Below are 24126 nucleotides of genomic sequence, written 5' to 3'. Positions count from 1 at the left end.
TGTAGATATGGAGGATTGATGCCCACCATTCCCAATCTCCTCAATCACACTGACCCAAATGGAAATAACTTCCTGATGAAAAGTGAAACCAGATAATCTGAGAATAATGAGAAGAAGTGTAAATATAGGACAGTGAAAGGAGGAGGGGGCACCAGAGAGCACTGGAGGAACAAACGGAGATGAGGGGGAGAAAAAACGAGATGGGAAGAAAATTGAGCATCGACAGCATGGAGGATTAATTACCCAAGGAGGGACGAGAGGTGACACAGATGAAAGAAAAGAGCAGAGGCAGACGGGGAGAGAGGGCACTGCTAGTGGATAAGATGCTTATTATCACCCCTGCAAACAGAGGAAAGTACAGAGGGCAGAAAGAGCAAGCACATAGAAATATTTTTTGTGGGTCAAAGAAAAGAAAATGTCTCTGGCAGAGGAAACACCATTTTTGAAATTACAGTTGATTTGTAGTTGCAATGTTGAAAATTCACATTGAATTGGAGACTTCAGACAAAGGTAACTGATTGCAGTGATTCTGAAGGGTCTTCAATGACACTGTGCTTAATTAAGACTCAGCTTGTGGTTTGAAAAGACATTAAAACAGACTGATTGCTCTAAGACTACAACCCCACCAGTCTCTCCTTTACTCTAAAAACTTTGTATTCCTCCCTTTTTTCTCCCTGCTTCACCAGCTCATCTGATGAAGCTTTCTCTGTTTTAATTCCCTATGAAACCGTGTTTCAAAGAAACACAAGCTCCTTTTGTGTAGCAGCTGTAATCATCTCGCATTTGAATGCACTATTTGCTTTATAAAAACAACCTGCAGACACTGATTACACAACAAACATTATGTACAATAGTTGCTGTTTCTTTTAACTTACACATTAGTTTTAAAGATCTTTGTACCCATGTCCTTCTGTTGCACTCTCTTTAAAGACTCTCTGGGTTTAATGGATTACATTAAAACAATATGGACTGGGAAGTATTTATGTATTGTGTATATGTCTATATACTGTGATTTTCTACTGACTCTGGTCTACAAACAGCACTGTGTTTGCTCTCCAATGCAATGCAAACATAGCAATATCTTTGCTGTTTACCTGGTGATTTGTGCAATAGAAGATAATCTGATTGTGGTTGTTATAACTTCAGATTAGTATAAATCTTCCCAGCAGTGCTGGCAGATAATCTTAGCAGGAGTCTTTACGTATCTGATCAGCTAACATGTATCATTTACTTAAGCTGGATGTCTGGATTGTATTTCTTCATCTTACCAGGGTATAAAACAACAAAACATCATGAAGCATTTACTGCAGTGTTGTTCTAAATCTTATCACCCACTAACCCAGAGTGTAACTACTCATAACCTTATCTGTGTGGCGTTAAGACTTAATGCCACACACAGTGGGCAACACCACAGGAAACACTGAATGATGTGAGTGTAGAATAACTCAGCAAGGAAACACTGTCAGAAAACAAAAGAGGGAATTTTGTACAGAGAAGAACTTGTGTGTTTTCACTGTGGCCACATTAAGATGGGATCAGCCGATGACACTGGTCTCACCTATCGTAACCTCTTTTCCCCTTTCTCTCCTTTCCACCCTGTTGTTTTAGTCTTTGACTTATCTGTGCTGTTGTTCTTTTGATCAACTCTCTCCCACGTCCTCATTTTCCTTTCTTCCTGTTTCTGTCCACCTGTTCTTTCATTTTCCTGTCTCCTGTCGCTGCCTCACACGTCTTCACCAAATGTTCCTATTGTCTCTCTCTCCTCCCCCCTCTCTCTCTTGTTTGCCATGTTTTTCCCATCCTCTCTCTCCCTCTCACACTATCGGCAGAGGCATCTTGACAGATCAGGGGATATCCACACCTCAGCAGCTGTTCTCAAATACAGAGACGAATGTGTGTGTGTGTGTGTGTGTGTGTGTGTGTGTGTGTGTGTGTGTGTCTGTGTGTAGAATGTAATGTGTGCACTCATGTTCACACACTGATGAGCTAATGAAGAATTCATAAATGCCAAACTGGGACCCTGCGCAGACACTGTAGTCATGGATACCAAAGGATGTATGAGAATGACTTAACTCATTTTGACTATGTGTGTGTGTGTGTGTGTGTGTGTGTGTGTGTGTGTGTCTGTATTTGTGGCACCAGTTCCACAACTTTAGCTGATAAGGTCCAGGTTGTCCAGACTGGAAAATCACCAATGCATTTATAGGATTTTATCGGACTTCATTTAATTTAAGATTTGCTTCCCCATATAGCATGTTTATAATGCTCAGTATTAGAAACCGTATAACAGTGACCTTATGAAATATCAAGGGTCGCCAAGGTCATCTGCCTGTATATGCTTGGAGTATGCACAGACATTTCATTTCTGAGCTTGTTGAAACAAACCCAACAAACTCTTCTTGGTAAAATCGAGTTGGTTTAAGAAAGATGAACAATAACAGCAAACTCACTGTTTGCAGTGTGTGGTTTGATAATAGCAGCACTAAAAAAATGTGACAGCAGCAGCTGGTCCTTTAGACATGAATAAGGTTTTTATCACGTGGTCGGAAACATGACTGAAACCTGAAGTTATTGTTGTTCCTGTGTGACCTGGATGTGTCTGCAGGCAGCTGTTTGCTAACAAGTTAGTGATAACATCCATATAAGGCATATGAGGGCTGTGTCTCTACACCATGGTGATAGTTTAATTAACACTTTTGAAGCTTCACAGTGCTGCAGGAGTATGATATGATATTTAAAAAGCCCACACCTGTTATGTTTGCATGTCATGCACACATAAAGACCAACATCTACAAGCACAAGAATATATATGATATGATGGATTAATGCTTAATGTGCAAGCAAAACTTTGGGACGAACAATACTGCTGCTGTAGCTAGAAAACATGGATAAATTGTATTAGGGAGAACTGGAAACTGCTGACTGTGCACCTACACAGGAGAAGCTCAGAAAATGCATTCACTGTTTTACAGCTGCTTCCTTTCCGTTGATTGTGTCTGGGGAAAATGCTTTTTGGGCCAGTACAAGCATTACAAACACCCCAAGTGCATGATCAGAATTTGATCTATTCAGTCAATTAACATTTGGAAAGTCTACAAGAAATGATTTTCTCCCATTCATGTGAGCAGGTAGCCAGCAGGAATCCAGCCAGCTCAGCCAGAAGATGTCCCAAATATGGCTGTTCTCAAATAGCTCAGGTGGAATAGGACTCCAGTTGTCCATGCTGTATGGGCCCAAAAGACACAGAAGCACGATGTAGCATGTGGCGGCTTTTTTGGGCATATGGGCCCAGTGTCAACTCAGGAGAGTCATCATGAAAGAATACAAAGTGATTTTGTGTAAAATGTGTTATTTTTGTTCTGCTGAATGTCAGACTCATCTAGTACACAGCACTAAAACACAGAGATAAAAACATTCTATTCTTGGGACAAAGATGCAAACAGATCCGGGCACTGGGAGGAAGCCACCACCAATAACCCCCTACCTGTAATGACAGTCACACTGGTTACTGGGAAGCAGAAGGCAATAACTGGGATACTGCTGCTGTGTATCGCTCCTTCTCATCACTGGGGAGAAGCACTAATAGGGAACAGGCAAGGGTCACCATGGCGATATAAATCACACCTGGCAACTGGGAGACAGTCGCCTTGACAACTAGCTTAATATGCACTCCCTGAACAGAGTATGTGTGTGTGTGCAGGAAATAGGTGAAGCTTGTAGAAAGCAAAGACAGAGTGCACACAGGAGTCTTGTGAAAAGTAAGGCAGAGGGAGACAGAAAAAATACATTAAGAAAAATACGGAGCTCGGCTATCTTGTGACCAAGTTCACAACACCTGCCTCAGTTGTCATGTGCGAGCACACACACACACATACACACACCCTGTACACCTACCCTGCTGTCAGAGCTGGGAATCATGGCATCAGTCATCCAGGAGCCAAAGCGGGACCCCGAGGCTCTCACAGTGATTGGGCTGCTAACTGCAGTCAGACGACCACAACCTGTTAACAAATGATAGATGTAACATATTAAATGTGCAGTGAAGAGACAGTTTTATTTACAGTACAGTAAGCAAATCCAGAACGTGAACGGTGCGTGTTCTGAATTTTCTGGTTGGGACTGAGTGATGCTGCCTGTCAAGGTCACATGGTCGGCTTGTTTTTGACATTTATGTCATACCTGACACCTCAACTCAATTTACCAGCATAACATAACATAAAAGTATATTTGTGCTTCAAGCTGAAGAAATGTTTCCTTACCACAAAACAACAACATACTGTAGCAGAGACATGACTGGAAAGAAGAGAGGGTTTGATATAGATCATGCAAACTGGCTTCCTAGAGTAAAACTAATCAGTTTGGACTGTGAGTGATGTTTTAAATTCTAGTGGCAGCCTGTTTTATATATGTTACATGTTTTCTAGTCCTTATCAAAGCCTTGAGAAAGCGTTTTAGTTGCCAAACTTTGCCTAAGGTTCTTTTACTAAACTGTGACCTTAAAATGAAACGTTAGCACTGTAAGTGAACGGTGGCTGTAAAAATGTTGTTTTCTCCTTCACTGAGAAATAGAACTGAGGCTGTGGTCAGCTTGAATTTACAGCAATCATAGTTGATTTCAATAGGGACCATTTTCACTGCAAAAACAGGATCAAAATATCCACAAAAAATATCCCAAACCACTTCTGCAGCAAAATCCACTTCTATCCTATTGATTTAAAGCTTCAATGTGTCCCAACTATTCAATTTGCGCTAAATCGTACCCAAACAACACTATTTATGTCTCTGTCCTCGTGCATCACCTAACTAGTGCTCTTCAAGCAATAATTCCACGTTTCTGAAAATACTCTTACTCACTGTGGTGGAGAGTTGGGTGGGAAAAACACTACTCTCATGTGAGTGTAACAGCACAGTGTTAGGCTTTTATGATCAATGATGTAACTTTAAACAAGAAAACAGCCAACATTAGTAAAGCAGAGACTAGCATATCTTCATTTTAATTCCACAGATGGGTTTTTCAGCTCCAAAATACTGCATCCTACAATTCCCATAACTTTAAGTGCAGGTTTTCTGTTAAAGGACAGATTCATGTTGGTCTTAAATCAATACTAAGATGCCTACATGATCACTGAAAGAGCTCTTACTTGCTGTAATCATCCTGTGTGTTTCTCCTCTCAGTGGAAGTGATGGGTCAAACATTCACTGTGTCTAACACTATTTTTGTAGCTTAAGCGGTCCGAGTTTATTAAATCAAATAAAACGGATGTGTTCTACAGTTAAAGTATTAATAGGGTGAAGTTCCCTCTTTAAGTTGCAGAGATAACAAAATGACAATTATGACCTCCTATGCAGATACAGTAAAATACACTAAATTCTCCAAACAATCTCTAAATCCAGTCAAACACCAAATTGCCTCAGAGGGCTTTACAATCTGTACAACAACAGCACCATCTGCCCTTAGACTCTAATCAGTTAAGGAAAAACTCTATAACAGGAAAAACATAAGAAACCTCAGAGGATCAAGAGAGGAGTGATCCTTTTTGTGTCCTGTATTATATAAATAAGTTTAAATAGAGGACATTACTACTATTTTCACAGGCTGAGCAGTTCTCCTCATCATGAGTGAACTCATCTTCATGTGTATACCAACACAAGTGTCTCTTAAAAGCACTTCAGTGCCAGCTATTTCACATACTTGACTTTCCTATGTTGAATATACCTCACAAATTAAATTTCCCTCTCTGCTGCTTACCAAGTTTGTTCATGCAGCTGTGCAGCCTGGTTTCCAGCAGTAAAACCCTCTGCTGAAGCTCTTCGTAGTCGTACGCTCCGATCTCTTCTTGAATGGCTGACAGGATGATGGACAGGTTGAGGAGCTCCAGCCGCAGGGTGGCCAGCGTCTGCAGGTCCAATCTGTACTGTTCCACCACTGACAGAAGGGGCCGTAACTGAGACATCTGGCCCTTTAACTCCTGTGGGTGCATGAAAGGCAGGAAGAAAAATAAGTTGCAGCGAAGATGAGATTCACAGTAATGTAGTTAAATCTGACAAAGCATCAATTTTCTATCTGCTGTTGGTGAGGTAGCTTGGAATAGAGCCACCACTCCTTCACAGGAAACTGCTGTAGTTTATGCATTTGGTCAGGATGCCCTCTGAGTGTAACTACTTCCCTCTGAGTGTGATGAAGTCTGGGCTGGCTTAGCGGGGGAAGAAACCCCTGAGTAGCTGCTGTTCATTCACTTAATTATGCTTCCTTCCGTTCGCGCTCCTCTATCCTGCAGCTTTTGACCTGGAAATTGATTGAGCGAGGAGACAGGTGTCTTCAACAGGTCTGAGAGATTGTAAGCAGACTTTTTATTTTATTTATCAGCGCAACAACATCTTGTGAATCTGTTTAATGACTGGACAACTGATGTAATATGACAGTAAGAGGCACTGTAGATTAGACAATTCTCCAAGAGCAGATGTAATATTCATGTTTAGATGTGTGTACAGTATAATGTGATGAATTTCTGATGGATGAACAAAACCGCTCCTGAGGAAAAACTGTTTCATACAAAGTTACTGTCTTATAATAAACCTAAACTTACAGACAAATAATTAAATTAAACATCTGTTTTTGTCATACTGTACTTTTGTCTTTCTCACATTTCCTCATGACCTAACAATATAATAAATGTCTGATCAGTAGTGGAGTATCAGATTGCTTGTTTTTGATGTATATTATGTTTTTTTAGGGTGCTTCAGCGTCTCCAGGTATCCACATGGTTCACCTGTTGGTAATATTTCACTTTATCTGTGAATATGAATAAAATAATCACATAGAAAGTGCACCTGTAAGTGGACTCATTAGTTACATGCACCCATCTCTCTCTATCTCTCTTTTTTTTTTTTTTTTGTAGTCGTGCATGATGTTTTTGAATTCTGCTTAATTATTTCTACACATTTGACAGTTGAGTTGCTGTGTTTCATGAACAATTTCCTTTTCTGTCCTTGTATCTCTCTTCACATCTCTCTAAGGAGCTAATATACAAGGAGATGCGAGTGAAAGAAGCGACGAGCCACATTAGCCAAATGGTAGGAGCCTCCAGAACATGCTGAAGGGACTACATTTCCCGATCTGGCCTGGAAATGCCTGACAATCTCACATGTGGGTGTGGAAGATGTGGCTGGAGGAAAGTACGTTTAGGCGGCTCTGCACAGTTTGATGCCACTGTGACCCAGATAAGCAGTATAAAATGGATACATGATTCCTTTTTTTTCCATTTCCCATCTGCAGTTTAAAAACTGATCTTTTCACAGTGGTCTCACGCTGGATAAATCTGAGTCAATGTGGACAGACGGCTTGAAGGAAGATCAATATTTAGTGTATGAATTTTTCGTATGCCACAGTTGTCTCATGCAGCAGGACGATAAGGGGCCTTCCTTATATACTCTGTTTATATCTGTTTTAGCCCTGACACTTGGATGTCTTTTCACCTACAAATCCACCCAAAATCTATTTCCTGTGTAGTGAAAGGAGTTGGATTTGATTTGGAAAAAAAAGAGAAGGATTAAAAAAAATGTCAAAAGCAAAGACAAAAACCTTATCATCTCCTCAGAACATCTCGCACCCCCGCACGCAAACACAACACATCTAGGAAACAGGCTTGGCAGTCATTCAAACACTGTGTGTCTAATCCCTCCGTATCTCGAAATCAGAACCTAAACACTTTTCTGACATCACTTCAAAACATTTTCTGAAGCTGTTTCAGCACCAATTATCACACGTCATGAGATCATAGCGTGAAACCTCGTGATGGCTCGAGTTGATCTTAAATTTGGACATTTCATCCTCACTAGCTGGTGCTGGCATCCTGATTTGCATATAATTGTAAGTTCATTAAATATGTATTAAAACAAAACGCTGAAAATGTCACGGCCTTTTAGATAGTAAACACTTCACCAGCTAATCCCTCCCCTGTCATGCCTCCTTCTTCATCTTCATCGCTAATCTCTTCCGTACTGTTTCACTCTTTTATCTTTCCACTCTCTCTGCCTAACCTTTACCTAGCCTCTTCACTTTTCTGTCAACTCTACCCCCCACAGGGAAAATGATCATATGCAGTAAGACATCTTCTTCTACTCCCTCCACTTTTATCCTACTTGGGAAAGCCAAGACACCTATCAATCCGTATATGTGTCTGTCTTAGTCTCCCTCTTTGACCTCGTCTTTTCCATTTCCCTTGCCTCTGTTGCCCTGTGGGAAAAGAATAATGTTTAGGTATTAACTTACTATAGCTGGAAATATGTAAATATTCACCAGTTCCTCCTCTCAGTGCAAAAGCAAAAGCTTATGAATGTGAAAACCCCCAAGGAGGAACAAGCGCACTCACACAGAAGCTAACTGTATAAAAACTTAAAAAGAGACCCCAGAGCCCCATGGTGTTTTTATGAAGATGTTCGGCAAAAGATGAAAGGCAGAATGGATTTATGGGGAGGCGGTAATGCTTTCTGTTTGAGGTAAGGCGTGTGTGTGTGCACATTTGAGTGAGCTTGTTGCTCCTTGGGTGTGTCTGTGTTTGTGGACCTCCTTTGGAGCCTCTCTCAGGTTCATATAGCATCTCATGCTTTTAAATATTTGATGTATGCTTCTAATTAACCTTTTAAGTTAAGCTGCATTATCATTGGTGTTTGTTATTTTGTAGTTTACTATGCCAGCCATTAAAATTTAATTATTTATTTTTTAGATTTGCATTTGTTGGTTATGATTAGGGTGTCTTCCCATTCGTAGACACAAATGTTTATGGGAAATTAGGAAAACAAAATATTTGCTCTACCAAACGCAAGGGCATTTTCTTTCTAATAAAAACTAAAATCTAATGTTTTCACTGCTGGAAAATAACAAGTCCTCTCTTGACCGCAAGATTTTCATGATACTGTTTCTCTTTGTGGATCCTTCATTTACTGATGTGACCAGTCGTTAACACAGATCTGCAGCTAAATCGGAACATAACTAATATTACTTCTGAGTTGAATCTGTTATTTGTCCTGGCATAAAACCTGTGGTATCAGGTCAAACCAATTAGGTGCAGGATCCAATCATTGACAGATCGTCAATAGAGGATCTCCAGAGGATGGTATTCGGTGTCCTCGCTCATCACCTCCAGGCTCCTTCTTCACTTCTTAAAACTGACACGTCTTCAATAATGGCAGCTCAGAAATGATTCCAGGTCATTCAAGGAGTGAGGAAACATAAATGATGGATTAAATAATATAACGTTACTTAAACCAACCACCTGCTGGTTGTAGCTTTATATATACTAAAGAGACTTGAAACAGGTGTTAGTAAAAACATACTGTACAGGACATCATTAACTTTTAGCTCAGTATCATTACAGGTTCTGAGGTGCTAATTGCAGACATTCAACCAGCAGTTTCACAGCTTATTTTACAGTTTCGTCCTTCATCTTTCCTCTGATCTGTAGCATTCCATTCTCTGTACCTCTTGAGATAACCTTCTACTAGCTTACTGCTTTGTTATTGGCAAAGACAATCACCAGTAAATTCATGGCAGAAAACACCAAGTCCAGCGAGATTGGTGAAATAAATTGACTGTAGAATTTCCACAATAAAAGCCAATATACAGTGGACCTGCACTGAAACCTAAGAAAACTCATCCAAACTGAGAAAACTAAAGCAAATTAAGAACATATTCACCAGCCTGTTTCTGCTTTAGCTTGTGATTCAGTATTTGCAGCTTGTCTCTATATTTGGTTGTGTTTTCTCACTCCGCACTTTTTTTGTACTTGTTGCACCTGTGGTGTCAAATTGGTGAAGATGTTAATTTGCTTGGGTTTTATCTGTTTCACTGTTTGTATATATTTTCTAGATGTATTGCAGAACAGCTCTTTGTCAATTCTGTCTGCAATTTATTTTCTCTCCTGACAATATACATTTTATTGTATGTTGTAAATAAACTCCCCCTGCTTTTATATGTCTATGTTACATACATTCATCATTAATATGAACATTTCAGACAAATTCCAGACAGATAGTTTTTCTTCGAACAGCTTGAAGTCCTAATGTGTGCAGTGATGCTGCAGTTTTCATGGCACCTTCTGCACGAGGCTGTGTGACACTTTTACACAGCTGACATGAAGTCAGCGAATTGACAGCTTCAAGACAAATTTTGTCCCCTTGATGAACGATGCTTGCGTGTCTGAGTGCAGGCAGGAAACTTCAGTTTGGCATGCGTGAAATCAATGTTTTCACACCAAAGGTTATGTGTTCCCTACAGCAACTCACTTACACTGTGTGTGTGTGTGTGTGTGTGTGTGTGTTTGTGTGTGTGTGTGTGTGTGGGTGTGTGGGTGTGTGTGTGTGCGTCTGGGTGTCTGACTCCCTTTGTGTGTGTGTACCTGCAGGCCCTTGGCCGTCAGAGTGCGGGGATTGGTCACATAAGTGTGTAAACGTCCGTCCACTCCTCTCAGCAGTGGCTCAGAGTCTCGAACATACTGCAGGTCTCGGGATGTGCGCAGATCCACCACCTCCATTGATTGACTCACATTCTGAACCTGAAACACACAAATGGTGCACAAATTATGATTTAGTTTTTTTCTTTTATGATATCTAACCATATATAGTTTTGGTTTAATCTAAGCAGGAGAGATATTGTTAGGTGAGATTTCTGTTTCCAACGTCTTTACAACATAAATTATAGTTACCACGCTTCGGCAGCAAGTTTCCACAAACCAGTAGTAATGTTGTAGTTCAGATGCATGTCTGTCCAGATTTTAATACGTTTATTTATGAGTACAAGCTATTTGTGCCAGATGCAATCAAATTCCTCTCAGAATTCTTGAAATAACAATGATGATGCTGTGGCATGCATGGGGTCACAATGAACTTGACTTTCATTCATAAGTTCATCCTTGCCCCTACGTGACAATTTGTGCCGTTGTACCCAGCATAAAAAAATGGAATTTAATTTGTGCTACTTACAGCATTGAAACATGATATTAAGACATGTTTTATCTATCCAGAAACATTGCTTCCACAGAACACAGAGGCTATTTATTCTTTATAGGCTTTAAATTTTGTATTAGTTTTAACATGATTTTTATGTGTCAGCATCCAAGAAGATGATTTTAATTAGTGTTATTAACACTATTTCTTGGAAATAGAAGTCCACCTGGTTGCTCTGTGACGATGCACCTAGACGGGGCCAGCTCTGCTTTGATCTTAATACAGCCATTAGCATGCTAATGTACTTTAAAGAATAATGCTAACATGTTTATTAGTAGGTATAGGTATAATGTTTACCATCTTAGTGTTGTCTGTAAGCATGTTATTATATGACAATTACCACTAAAAACTAAATAGGACTGATGCCGATGTGACCTGATGGTGGAGCTGGATAAAAATTGATGGTATCAATAAAGTACCCAGATTATGTACTCTACTGTAGGTACCTTGGATATCTGTATTATTTGGGCATTAACCATATTTTAACCTTTACTAAGGATGTCACCTTTTGGGGGACTGTGGAAGAGATAAGAGAGTAATTAAGAGTCAATTTTCAGGATGACCTTGAATTTATTCACAGAATTTCGTCTTTCACTGTCTATCCGGTGGTTCACATGAGCCCACCCGTTAGTGTGCCCACAAATCACAGTTATCTTGAAAAAACAACGCAGTGTTTGATTAAGAACTATTTCTCTGGTAGACATTGGTTCAAGTTTAAACAGTTCGCAGTGGAGTCTACAGACTATCACTAACTCTAGAACGACACATTGCTATTGAATTTTTAAAAGTAATTCTGCAATGCTGTGAGCACAACAAACAAAATCTCCTTTCACCTTAGTTTCCAGGGGAGGTGGTAGAAATCTCAGGGTCAGATGACTCACCAAATGGGCAAATACAACCAAAAGTGTGAGACAATATGTCTTTTAGTTTATATCTATACTTCAGATGAACTCACATCGAAGTATTCACACACCTTTGCTCAAAAAAGTAACGCAAAGTCAGGCACATTTCACATTTCTCTTTAAAGTAAATCAATTTAGACAGAAGAGTGGCATTTACAGTATGTTGTGCTCTAATCAAACACTCCCACACTTTTTCTCATTAACCACCCCGAAACGCTGCAGGTGTTTCGAATACCTTTTGATACTGAATGGAAAAACAAGTGTGAAAAAAACATTATAAAAATGACCCAGATATCCAGAAGTGATACACATACAAACAAACACTCCACCCACTCATCTCCCGCTGTAACACATCCTGCGGAGGCCAGAGAGAAGCAGAAAAATCACAGCACAACACATGTAAACACACACACACACACACAGTCACACTCACAGCAGGATCTAGGTGTCACGTCCAAGACATACTGAGCTAATTAACATTTATAAATACAAAAGCCTCCAAACAGGAATAGAGTGAGGGGAGAGAAGTAGTAATTTCTGCTAGTGTTTGTTGACCTTTCTCACTCATTTTGTGTGAACAGCGTACAGGATGTGACACCAGCAGTGAATAAAAAAGGAGTTATAATCCTCATGATGGTATCAACAGTGTGCTATGGCTCACTTTTACTTTGGCGAGAGTACAGGTTGTGTATATTCTGATGTATGCTCCCTACAGTGGTGCATGCTTTGGGAAACGTTTGCTGGCCTCATGGTGTTCAATAATTCATCAACTTCTGTCGCAAATCACTTTTATTCCTCTCTCAGAGCACATATACAGTTTATTGAGAGGAATGTGCTCACATGCTGTAAAGGCACAAATATATGAACACATAGACGTTCAGGCATAGAAAATACTCACGTAGGAGCGTTTCTTTCCCAGCCGTCTGTCAGCATTTCCTTTGAGTTTAAACTCTTTTGGCATGTTGAATGACTAGAAGTCTATAGCGATACGGCTACTGATATATGAGGGATACATCCGTCAATGAAACTTGTGTGTGTGTGTGTGTGTGTGTGTTCGTTCATGTGTGTTTCTGCAAGTGTCAAAACAAAGAGACAGTCCAGTGAATATTTTATTCCAGTACGCTGCATTTCCCATGTGCTGCATCGCAATGCAGACCACTGAAACATGCAGGGATGCACTCAGAGTCAAACGCACACACCTGTTCCGTCAGCAGGCGTAGCTGTTGACTCCGAGGGTCTCGTTTGCAGAGGTTTCGTGCCGGAGCGACCACCGTGCACACGCACCTGCCGTCAGGATCTGAAGCCGTGCTGTACACCTGCCAGCCTTCCTCTGAGCCTGGATACAAACCCTGCACACAAACAGGCTCTGTGTTAATGAAGGCACTGCAGGAACAATATCAGCAATATCAGGCACTCACCAAAGGACAAGGTAAGGAAAGTAGAACAAATTGGGTTTTTACTTTATATTGACAGATTTTTTAAAGGTTTTTAGTACGGTTTCTTTTAAAATTGCTCCAGTGACCACCTAAAGAGTTCCTTCATTCTATACTACACATGTTATGTCTTAGAGTGTAAAAATGAGTCAATTTTCACCTTCTGTCATAAAATCATTCTACGAAGAATGGACAATTTATTTTTTGGGGTATTTTCTAAAACAACTATTCGATAAATTACACAATCAAGACGTTAACATATGAAATACTGTCTTTTGTCTTCCTGAATTAAACAACATCATGACACAGAGAATATACAATAGCATGTGTAATATCAAATCTGTCTTATTGCCAAGGTTGAAATTTACATTCATGAACACTACTACCTCTAAAAAAATAATACCTTAAGTGAATCTATTACATGCTCCTTCTTCCATTTAGTTACTGTGACCCAGATAAGACAGTGAGATCAGATGTTGCACATTCTCCATATATACTTCAATCATGTGCAAACGAACACTGGCAAGGGTGTTATGGAATATTTTGCCCTGAATCACATCCCCCAGGAACTCCTACATAAAGCATGAGTTCAAGAAAAGCATACAGTATAGGTATAGGGGTACAGTATAGAAGAAACATGCAGTTAAAAAAGGTGGCAATACAGAAAATGACAAAATAATATTAGGCTGTTTTATACAAGAATAAACTATCTGCTAAACCTATATTTTAGAGTGCTTTTAAAGTGTTTACATGTTGAATTTCTGTGAATTTGGTCTTTGTATAACAGTGTCTCTCCAAAGGGCTCCATGAGTCACACCACTGGTTTCTTTTGTGTGATTTCTAACACATTCACTCAGCATCTCAGCATGTTATTCAAGTTGTGCTGTAGTCAGAGGGATGGACATTTATTTAAAATGTTGTCTAATTCTATCTTGCATGTCATCAGGCTTTTGGGAGCTCACATGTTTTGTGATTTAAATGTCCATTTATCTTAGTAAAGAACAGAGAGTGCATATTCTTTGCACTTTATTGTACTTGACTGCACCATAAACATCTGTGCATGAATTGGATATTTCTCATTTGCAGTTAAATAATCAGCTGTGACATCGTCTGCATGTCTGTGTCCAGGAAAGCTGGGAGCATAACTGGAGCATTTCCACCCTCTGCTTTTGCAGAGGGCTGCTGTTCTCTCTGGCAAAAAGTCACAGGCTCCCCAGAGCTCCAGGAAATCTGCACAAAAAATTATTTCTACCCTACTCACTGTCCATACTAATGAACAATTTCACTTCTAGTCTCACTACTACAAATTTGGTATTAGATATTCTCTGATGTATGTTATCTTGTGATATCCTTCTTTAAAAATCCTGGGATTCAACTTAAAAAACAAAACAAAACATGAAAGCAGTATTTCACAAAAAGATCTCTAAATAATATTGAAGCAAATTACAGTAAATACCTTTCTGATTTTTTTATTTATTTATTTATTTTTAAATAAAACAATGGAACATTTTACTTTGACTAAATTAGTGTGATTTGATTCCATTGTCTGAACCTTTTTCAAAACAGGTAATACTTAATCCAGAGACCCCAAACCTTATTGAATTAATAATGTCAACAGAAAAACACCAATTGCACTTGCACCTATATGCAACTCCTTGCACAAATGCAGACCATGCAGTTCAAGAGTGAAATCATAAGCAGTAGAAAAACGAAGCATTTACAAGAAATATACAATGTCAACGATTGTTTACGGGCAACTAAACATCTGCATAGAAAAATACACTACATAGAATGAAGGGAAAAATCTTTAGAAAATGTGTTTTGTGATTGTATCACATGTTTAAGTAAATAAGAAAAAGTGAAGCAATTCCAAGAGTAGTATTATAAGTTGTCTGTGAAGATTCTCAATCATCCAGAGCAGCAATGTAACAAGCAGACTCCAACTCTGTTGAGGGAAGGACTTTCTACTTGAAAACAGCTTTATCAAACTATCCATCGTCTCTGTCCAAAATGGGTACATTGTTGTCTCCAAATAAGCATCCTTGGAAAAACAGCCTCTATACAAGATGGCTTAGCAAGGAAGAACCACAATCAGCAGTAAACAACACACTTTTTAGTGGCTGTAACGCATTTTTAAAAATAGATTTTCTGATCCTCACAAATACTTGCATGTTATGATTACAGCTGACTATCTGCTGTCTAGTACCATAATAGAACATCATGAGGCCTCTTTGCAATCCAGCATTAGTCACACATACAAGAAAAAGTATGTGAACCCTTTCGAATTTCATGCTTTTCTGCATTAATCTGCCATAAAATCTGATCCGGTCTTCATCTTAGAAGAGTAATTAACAAAGAGTATTAACAAATATAATGTATCTAAAATAATAACACAAAAACAATTATGATCTTGCATGTCTTTTTTGAGAACAACCATAAAAACGTCATAGTGCTAGTGGCATCAACCAGGTGCTTCCTGTAGCTGTGGCTCAGATGCATCAAAGCAGGCCCAAATCATGATGTTTCCTCCACTATATTTTACAGTTGGGATGATGTTTTTATGATGATATGCAGTGACCTATTCATGACAGATATAGTGTCATGGGTTCTTTCCAAATAGTTTAATCTTTTCATCAGTCCACAAAGCATTTTGCCAATGTGCTCTTTCACAAACTTCAGGCGTTCAGCAATGTTCTTTTTAGTAAGCAGCAGCTTCCTTCGTTCCTTCAAATCTTTAGCTCTCACTATGGGTTGATTCTTTACCTCGTTGATGAGTGTTGCTTGTGCTCTTGGGGTCATTTTGACTGGCCATCCACTTCTTGGTAGAGTAGCCACAGCCCCAATGTGTCTCCATTTGTACACTGTTTGCCTAACTTTAGACTGGTGAGTTTCTAAAGTCTTAAACATCACTTTGTAACCCTTTCCAGCTTTTTGTAAATCAACAATTCTTGATTGTAGACCATTTGAAAGCTCCTTTTTAGAGGCATGGCTCACATACAGTAAGCGTATTCCTCTTTGCCGAGCTAGTCCTTTTTGGAGGTTAATATTCAACATACTTTTTCACTAGCTCTATGAGGTTTTTATGGTTGTTCTCAATAAAGACACGCAAGATGTAGCTGTATGTATGTAGCTGCTTCTGTTGGACCTTATTAAACAGCTGTGGCCATGATAAGCAGGATCCATAAGAGTGTCTCCACTCTTAGGAGAAGAGCAGTGCACATTTTGCACATGTGGAACAGAAGCGGTAAATTAATTAATCGTTTAGTTTAAATGTTCTGCATCTTTGGTTGTCTATTAACCTAAATGCTTTTCTGCGGTGGACTCATGCTGTGCTCAGCTTGAGTCCACCGCAATCAAAGCTGTCACTGCATTGTTATTTTCAGCAAAAGTCCAAATATTGTTTTTCTTTTCTCCAAAACAAATGGACTCAAAAACTTGCCTAGGGTGCAAACAGTCAGAAACGATGTTGGCTCTGAGAGAAGGAAAGAGAAAAAGAGTTTTTAAGCTACGGCTGCCTCTAATATTGGAATGAATCTTGTATAATTCATTTGTCATTATGTGGATAAATCACTGTGGGGGTACTGATGAGTGACAGACTACTGAACAGAACGTGCTGAGGTGTGCTGCAGACGACAATACAGCTCACATCCATGCATAATTACACTTAGGTACGTGCAGCACAAGAAAGCAGTTCATTAGCCTCAGTAAATAAAAAATGTGATGCATATAGGCCGATCAATCATGTCAAAGGTATTACTGACAGCACATAAAGTCAGGTGCATGCAACATGGCAGATACATGTTTATAGTAACAGATGAAGAGACATTAGATTTTAATTAGATTCTAAGAATTTAACTTACTCCTTTATGTTGTTTTATCGTTTATCAGGCCTCTTTATTTTATTTTTACACATTAGCTGGCCCTGAAAATAGTCAACATCATTAAGTGCTCCCTATTATTCTTTACTTTATACTTTAAACTACTACCTTTCATACATTTAAAAATCTGAAACTGTTTTGGCCATTGCGGGCTTCCACAGAATACACAGCACATGCTTTTTGAATGCATCATGCATTTTTTGAGGTGACTTCAAGGCTGCAGCACACATCAAGACACATACACTTATTAATAGTCCTAAAATACCACCCCAGGTGTTATGCAATGACTCATGTTTCTTTTTTTAATTTTCTGGGTTATTTGGGACCTCATTATGTAGTGATGAGGTGACAGCAATGGTTTCCTGGGGTCTGAAAGTTTAAACCAACATACCCACATATTAAATATGAGACCACATGAAATCATGAGCTCATTCTGGTGAGATTTAAAGAGGTCTTCCATTTGGCCTAGTTAATGTTAACATTTCAGAACAATGAAAAGGCATAGCTGAGCTCAAACTGATACACACCAGCCTGTCACAGTAATGCCCTACAAACCCTGAATAATGACAGAGGAGGAAGCTTGGAGGATGGAGGCATAAGAGGAGGAATGGGGATGGGAGGTGGAGGCCTGAAGGAGAACATCTGATAAATCAATCTGCTTGGTTTGGTGGGGTAACCTTGAAGTCTCGTTTGCAATAAAACTGAGATGGTAAAGAGAGGGTTAAAGCAGGATGATGTGAATGGAATGAGTAATATAAGCACTGGTTGTGCCTACTGCTCGATGTAATTAAACAGAGCAGGACATACGGCACCTAAGGGCCCATTTCACATGAGGGAAAAATGATAAAAATCTGCTCAGGCAGCTCAGCTGATTGTGATCAGTGCAAATAGAGATAGACTACAGAGCTAACAGAGCTAAATTCCTGCAAGAATAGACAGACAAAGGAAGACAGAGGAAGAGACAGTAAATGTAGCTCAGCTGGTAACAAACAGTCCTCAAAAAAGCATGTGAAGGGTTATTTTACACAAACCTAAATGTCTAAGTGTTGACATTCAGCTCAGGGATTCTTTACCAGGGAGTTCTTTCCATGAGCTACTACTGCATGTGCCATGAAGGTATGAAGAAAAACTTAATAAATATTATTTTAGTGTTTAGGATAAACATATAGATACAGTTTAAGATCAATTCAAACTAACCCACTGTGAAGATGAGAGGTGGAGTGACATCTTTAGTTCCAACAGTGTTTGAACTACTGAACGATCATGCTCACAATTATATTCACACATCATCAAACTGGTTTACAGTTACAACTTAAGATTTCCTGTGTTTTCTTTCCTTTGTCTTTTGAAGTAGGAACACTGCACCTCTACCATCTCCATCTGTTTTCAGCCAGTTCTGGTCTGTGTGTGTGTGTGTGGTTGAGTGTAGGCGTCTGACTGCATGCACTTTGCTGAACTTGCAAAGTACCACCACACAGCAGCTGTGAGCTACCTCTCAAGCCAAAAAGCTAAATCATGCAAAGCTGAAGCACACACACACACACACACACACACACACACACACACACAGTATAGAGTCAGGAGACCCCTAGGTGCAGTGGTCCAGCATATACATGTCTGGGGTTGCCAGGGTGTTGCTAGGGCAACAAATCGCTGGCTGTCCCAGGGGTGAGTCAGTCTTCCCCAAGAGAAATATCACTCCAGCAAGTCAGACTGAGAGCAATCCCATTACCCCTCTGTGTGTGTGTGTGTGTGTGTGTGTGTTCTTTGTGAGTCACATTTACAGAAATATTTATTTATTATAGCTTTTTATTCTTCATGTTTGCCACCCGCTGTGATTTTTTTTTTTATTATTTCGTTCCAATCTGTTCTTCTGAGCACATCTTCTATTTCTGTACCTTCTTTGCTCTATTTTTTGCACCAGTGAACAGATCAAATGTCTGATGCATGGAGGCTAAATATTCCTGATCCCTAAATTTGACAAATGTTCTGCTCAACATTCAGATACATGTGGTGTTTTGCTGCAATTAAAAAGCAACATTTCCAGTAACACATATCACATTAGAAAGAAATTATGGTTCTATAACTTAACTACAGAAAGTTGGTAAGCATGTGACGGTAACTGTGGACAGAGAAAATAATCTACATATGCTGTTAAAGACTAAGAAACACCAACTTCTGGTGCTAAAAAACTTTTTTTCATAAAACAACTCTTTGTAGAGTAGATGTGTGTGTGTCTATATAGTGTGTATTTAGTATACATACACTGACAATCCGCTCATGTGTAGCCTCAGAAGAGATGATGGTTCCATTAAGTCCGACCAGCGATGGCAGAGTCTGGGACATCCAGTTAGTTACCATAGCCATGGTGCTCAGCACCGCGCCAATCTTCAACATGGGAACACTCATCCTGACACACACACATTCAGACACACAAAAAGAAACTCTGACCGGTTCTCACACACAGTCTAAACTGTTGACAGCAGCCATGCTAACAACAGCAGACACACAACATGACGCTACAGGTAAAACGTTGTGGTCACACTCAACAGTTTTCAGCTCCAGAATCCAAAGTCAGCGTTTCTTTGGGTTTTTTTTTTTTTTTTGATGAAACTGCAATCTGGGTCGTCCCACTGCTGAAGTCTCCTCGTTCCTACACTGCCGCAAGTTACACTATAAATCCTGGAGCATGAGTTACTCCGGATGCCTCCATGTGAATACGCATCAAGTCCAAACATCCAAACACCCAGCTCAGGCTGCAGGAGATGCTCCTGGAAACAGCTGGTTTGGGCCTACTGAGCTGTGTGTGTTTCCTGGACTCCTTCCTTCGCCTGGCAGTAAGATGCTGTGGCTGAGCCAGCACTGCTCTCTCATTTATCCACTAACTCTCTGCCTCTCCCTCCCTCCACCCTGCTTCTCTCTCTCTCTCTCTCTGTCAGACACTCTCCTCCATCTCTCCCTCTCACTCAAGCTCTCATCTATTCTCTCAACTTCTTCACCAAATGAGCACATTCTCTTGAGCAATATCTGCTTAAATGAACAAGTGGATGACATATAATATGAATAAGATAACAAAATCCTTTTCAACATTTATCCTCTTTTCTCGCTTTTCTGTTTCTTGTCATACCCATACTCTTATTGTCCTAATGTCCCTGCCCTCTAATTTTCCCTTTTCATTTCCAGTGCAATTAATACATTCCTTTCTTTCCTCTCTGTCCACTGTTTCCTTTATATTGATTAAGTGCGAATGCCTACATGAAAGCACAGTTCTCTACATTGACCTGTTCCTGGGTCTTTGTGTGTGTGTGTGTGTGTTTGAAATTGTGCATTTGTTTTATACGTCATTGCAAACTGATGCAACACTGCCACCATGTGGTCACTGCTCCCTCGCAACATCAAACTCAGCATGCAAGCTGCTTTTTACAGGTGTGATCAAAACTTGAGAGACAGTACACGATGTTCAGAAGATGCTTCATTCGATCTGTGTCTGTTTCCATGGAAGCAACAAACTCCCAAAATAAAATCCAGTCAAAGTATCATTTCTGTGTTTGTGCTGTTTGTGTGTGCCTGCTCCAGATGAGAGCTACTTGGTAAAACTGGCTCAGAGCATACAGCTACATACTAATTCTAACCAGTACTGCTTAGTAATTTTATTAGTATAATTTTTGTAGTAGAATTACAAAATCTGCATACTTAAAGGATTTTTACTCCCCCACTTCCTTTGCGTGTTAGGCAAAAATCAGTGTTTGAGTGTATTTTGTCCCATTTCAAGTGTAAACACACTAAATACTCAGATCCTCCTTTGAATTGATATTTATTGTGAATGGTGCATGTGAACCTTTTGGAATTGTACTCATTTGTAATGAAATCTCTAGATGACTGGAGCTACTTTGACTGACAAAAAACACTCTTCTTTGCACAAGAACAATATGCTTATGTGAGCCATACCATGCCAAAAAGAGCTTTCAGAGGATCTATGATCATCTACAAACAATGTCCCAATGGAGACACTTTGAGACTTTGGCTACCCTTCCAAGAGACCCTTCCAGTCAAAATGACCCCAAGAGCACAACAAACACTCATTAATGAGGTAAAGAAACAACACCGAGAGACAGCCAAAGATTTGAGGCCATCATTGGAACTGGCTAATATCTGTGTTGATGAGTCTACAGTACGTAACTGTGAGGTTTTTATGGTTGTTCTCAATAAAGACATGAAAGATCAGGATTTGTTTTGTGTAACTACTTTGGGAACATTGTATTTTAAATACTCTTGACTTAGAAGAAGTCATTTTATGACAAATTAATGCAGAAAACCATTAAATTCCAAAAGATTCACACACTTTTTCTTGCCAATGTATATTGTCTACAGCTTTAACAATTGGCCAGTGTAAGCAACAATCTGTAGCTTCGAACTTTTTTTCTTACTTTAGTAAAAGTTTATGTTTCAAAATGTATTTTAATGTGGAGAGAAGCTGACAAAACCTCCCGTGGAGTAAGATTCACAGCGTGGCAGCAGTGCAAAGATATTTTTGACTGAAGCTCCATCTTCTAACCAATCACAGGATTTTAACAATTTCTGCTTGTTAAGTGAGTTTTGCAGCTTCTCATTTATTGTAATTTGATAATGAGTAATACCTGATGGGCTGTGCAAAACGTTGTGAGTGTAGCAGATAATAAAAGAGCCCAACAGAGCAAAGAGAAAGAAGGATAATGAGAAAATGATAGATGAAAAAAAATGAGAGTAGAAACATTTAGTTGAATAATCAGCTAGTTGACAGACGTATTATGATTAATCATTCAAGGAATTTACGTCTGATTCCAGCTTCTCAACGTTTTTTCTTTGCATTCTGTGCTAATAAATTAAATATATTTTGAGTTCTGCATTGGTTAGACAACACAAAACATTTGAAGATCACCTTGAACTTGAGCATTTTTCACTGTTCTAAACAAAACGATTTGTTGCTTAAATAACTAGTAGATTGATTTATAATGAAAATAAATGTTAGTCGCAGCCCTAAAAAATAAGTAGAAATCAAACCACTCAGCACAGTAATGAAATCGTATCTGGAGTAAAACGCTAGATTAACCCTTGAGCTTTTTTGACATTGACTTAACTTTCTCATTGCTCAGGGTCCCACAGACCCCACTGCAGTATGTGTCTAAAATCAGTGTCATGTTTCCCCTTAGTTCTGACCTCAGTAATTATTCCTTTTGTTATAAACTGAGTTTGATTACACAAAATGAAAATGATAATTAGAACCAAAAACAAACTATTTAAGGTTTTAATATGTTATATAGGCTGTGTATAAACAAATATATATATCTATCTATATCATCCTGCATAGTGACCTTTAATAATTTTGGATCAAGCGTCTACTGCATTTTATTTTACTGCAACATGTCAGGTCAAATAAAACATTTAAAACAAACTGGGGTAATATCCATAGATGTTAAGATGACAATAACAACAATAACAATAACAATTTACGTTTTCTAAGATTAAAAGGGCCTGCGGTATCCAAGACACCCCGCAGATCAGTGATATTAATATCTGATGTGTGAGAGGCTTCTTGTGATGCTGTAACAACATGAGCATCTCTTTACTGCAACGCAACCACAGAAAACTCCTGCTGCTCTGTGGTCCATGCCTGGAGTGATTCTGTGCCAACAATTTAACAAACCAACACTAAATTTTTCATCATGCCTTCATTTTCGTCAGCAGTAACATGCTCATGCCTTCCTTTTCCCCAGTAAAGAGCCCCTATGATAGACATGGATTATACATAAAACACCCTTCAACGAATACTCTGAGCTGACATGAATATTTCAATCGGCAGCACTTAGGGGTAACACGGTCGTCAGGAGACGAGGTGCACAACTGAGCTGACATGACAACTGAGTGGTGTTAAACACCTTCAGGGTATTGACTCAGGTAGTTCACTGTACGTATTTCTAGGAAAAGCAAATTTGCCAAATACATCACAGAGCAAGTGATAAGAAAAAGACAAAAAACCTAATCATTCCACCAAATCAGTGAGCCAGAGGACAGTACCAGAAGTCCAACAATACAAAGTACAGAGGAAAGTGATTTCTCTGTAGGCAAAACTCAGTAAAATAAATTAATAATAATATGACTTTAGGAGAAACTGGAAGGAAGACTCTGCTGCAGATGCTGGCCTGAATTCATCTGGCAGCAAATCTTATATTTATCTAGTCCTTTTTATGCTGTGGATTCCTGAAGCATTTCGGTTTTATGGACACACAGCATTGAAAAAAGGTTCAGCAAGATCTGGGGCGAAAGCAAATCAAAACTGTCAACACGACAAGTGTTTGGGAGATATAAATTCATATCTCATGTAAACTAATGCATGTTGTAAATATGGAAATTGTAAAAAGTTAAAGAAGAGTGCAACAAACAGTTTGCCTAGAGGAAGTCAAAGACAGGACTGTAGCTTTCCATATGATAAGATTATAAAGTAGTCGAGAGTATCGACTTCCTCTCTAAACATGATGTACAGCTTGAAAACTGAATACTTGGCTTGTGAATTTGGAGGAAGGGGCACAATGTCTTCTTACCTTACATGAGCAGAGCGTAAACAGCAGCTGTGCCACCCAAAGGGCTTCAGGTGGACCCATCGCCAGCCTTTTCTCTCCTTCAGGTCTCCCTGGTATTGATCCAGGTCTGGCTCACCTCAGGCAAAAAGAAACAAAACAGAAACTGTGACCCTGCAGAGCACTTAAGAGATTACACATCCACTCCAGGTTCAAGTGGGAACTGTACAACTCCCTTGTTTAGCCTCAGGGTTATGGACTACTGTGGAGACTGAGCAGGAGGGACTGAATTCCCTCTGGGTGTGGAAGGAGAACACAGTCCGGGCGTGGGATGCATGATGAAGAGAGTCACTCA

General features: G+C 39.4%; 1 protein-coding gene across 2 annotated transcripts in view; it reads right to left on the bottom strand.

Moving 5' to 3' along the window:
- LOC113161487 (noelin-2-like) overlaps window positions 1–23931 on the bottom strand; it is a 28498-nt gene extending 4567 nt beyond the window's left edge. The window contains exons 1-5 of one of the 2 annotated variants that reach the window (XM_026359099.2): window positions 23796–23931; window positions 13106–13255; window positions 10398–10553; window positions 5750–5969; window positions 3895–4001 (exon numbers count right to left, since the gene is read on the bottom strand). In XM_026359099.2, coding sequence (XP_026214884.1) covers window positions 3895–4001; window positions 5750–5969; window positions 10398–10553; window positions 13106–13255; window positions 23796–23855 — 693 coding nt within the window. In that variant the 5' untranslated portion in view covers window positions 23856–23931. Of the gene's footprint in view, window positions 1–3894; window positions 4002–5749; window positions 5970–10397; window positions 10554–13105; window positions 13256–19482; window positions 20027–23795 lie in introns of those variants that run through there. The other variant, XM_026359098.2, reaches the window with a different exon arrangement.
- Between the last annotated feature and the right edge of the window lie 195 nt (window positions 23932–24126).

This window comes from Anabas testudineus, chromosome 1, assembly GCF_900324465.2.
Source record: "Anabas testudineus chromosome 1, fAnaTes1.2, whole genome shotgun sequence".
In the NCBI taxonomy this organism is placed as follows: domain Eukaryota; kingdom Metazoa; phylum Chordata; class Actinopteri; order Anabantiformes; family Anabantidae; genus Anabas; species Anabas testudineus.
This window is presented reverse-complemented; position numbering and strand designations above follow the sequence as displayed.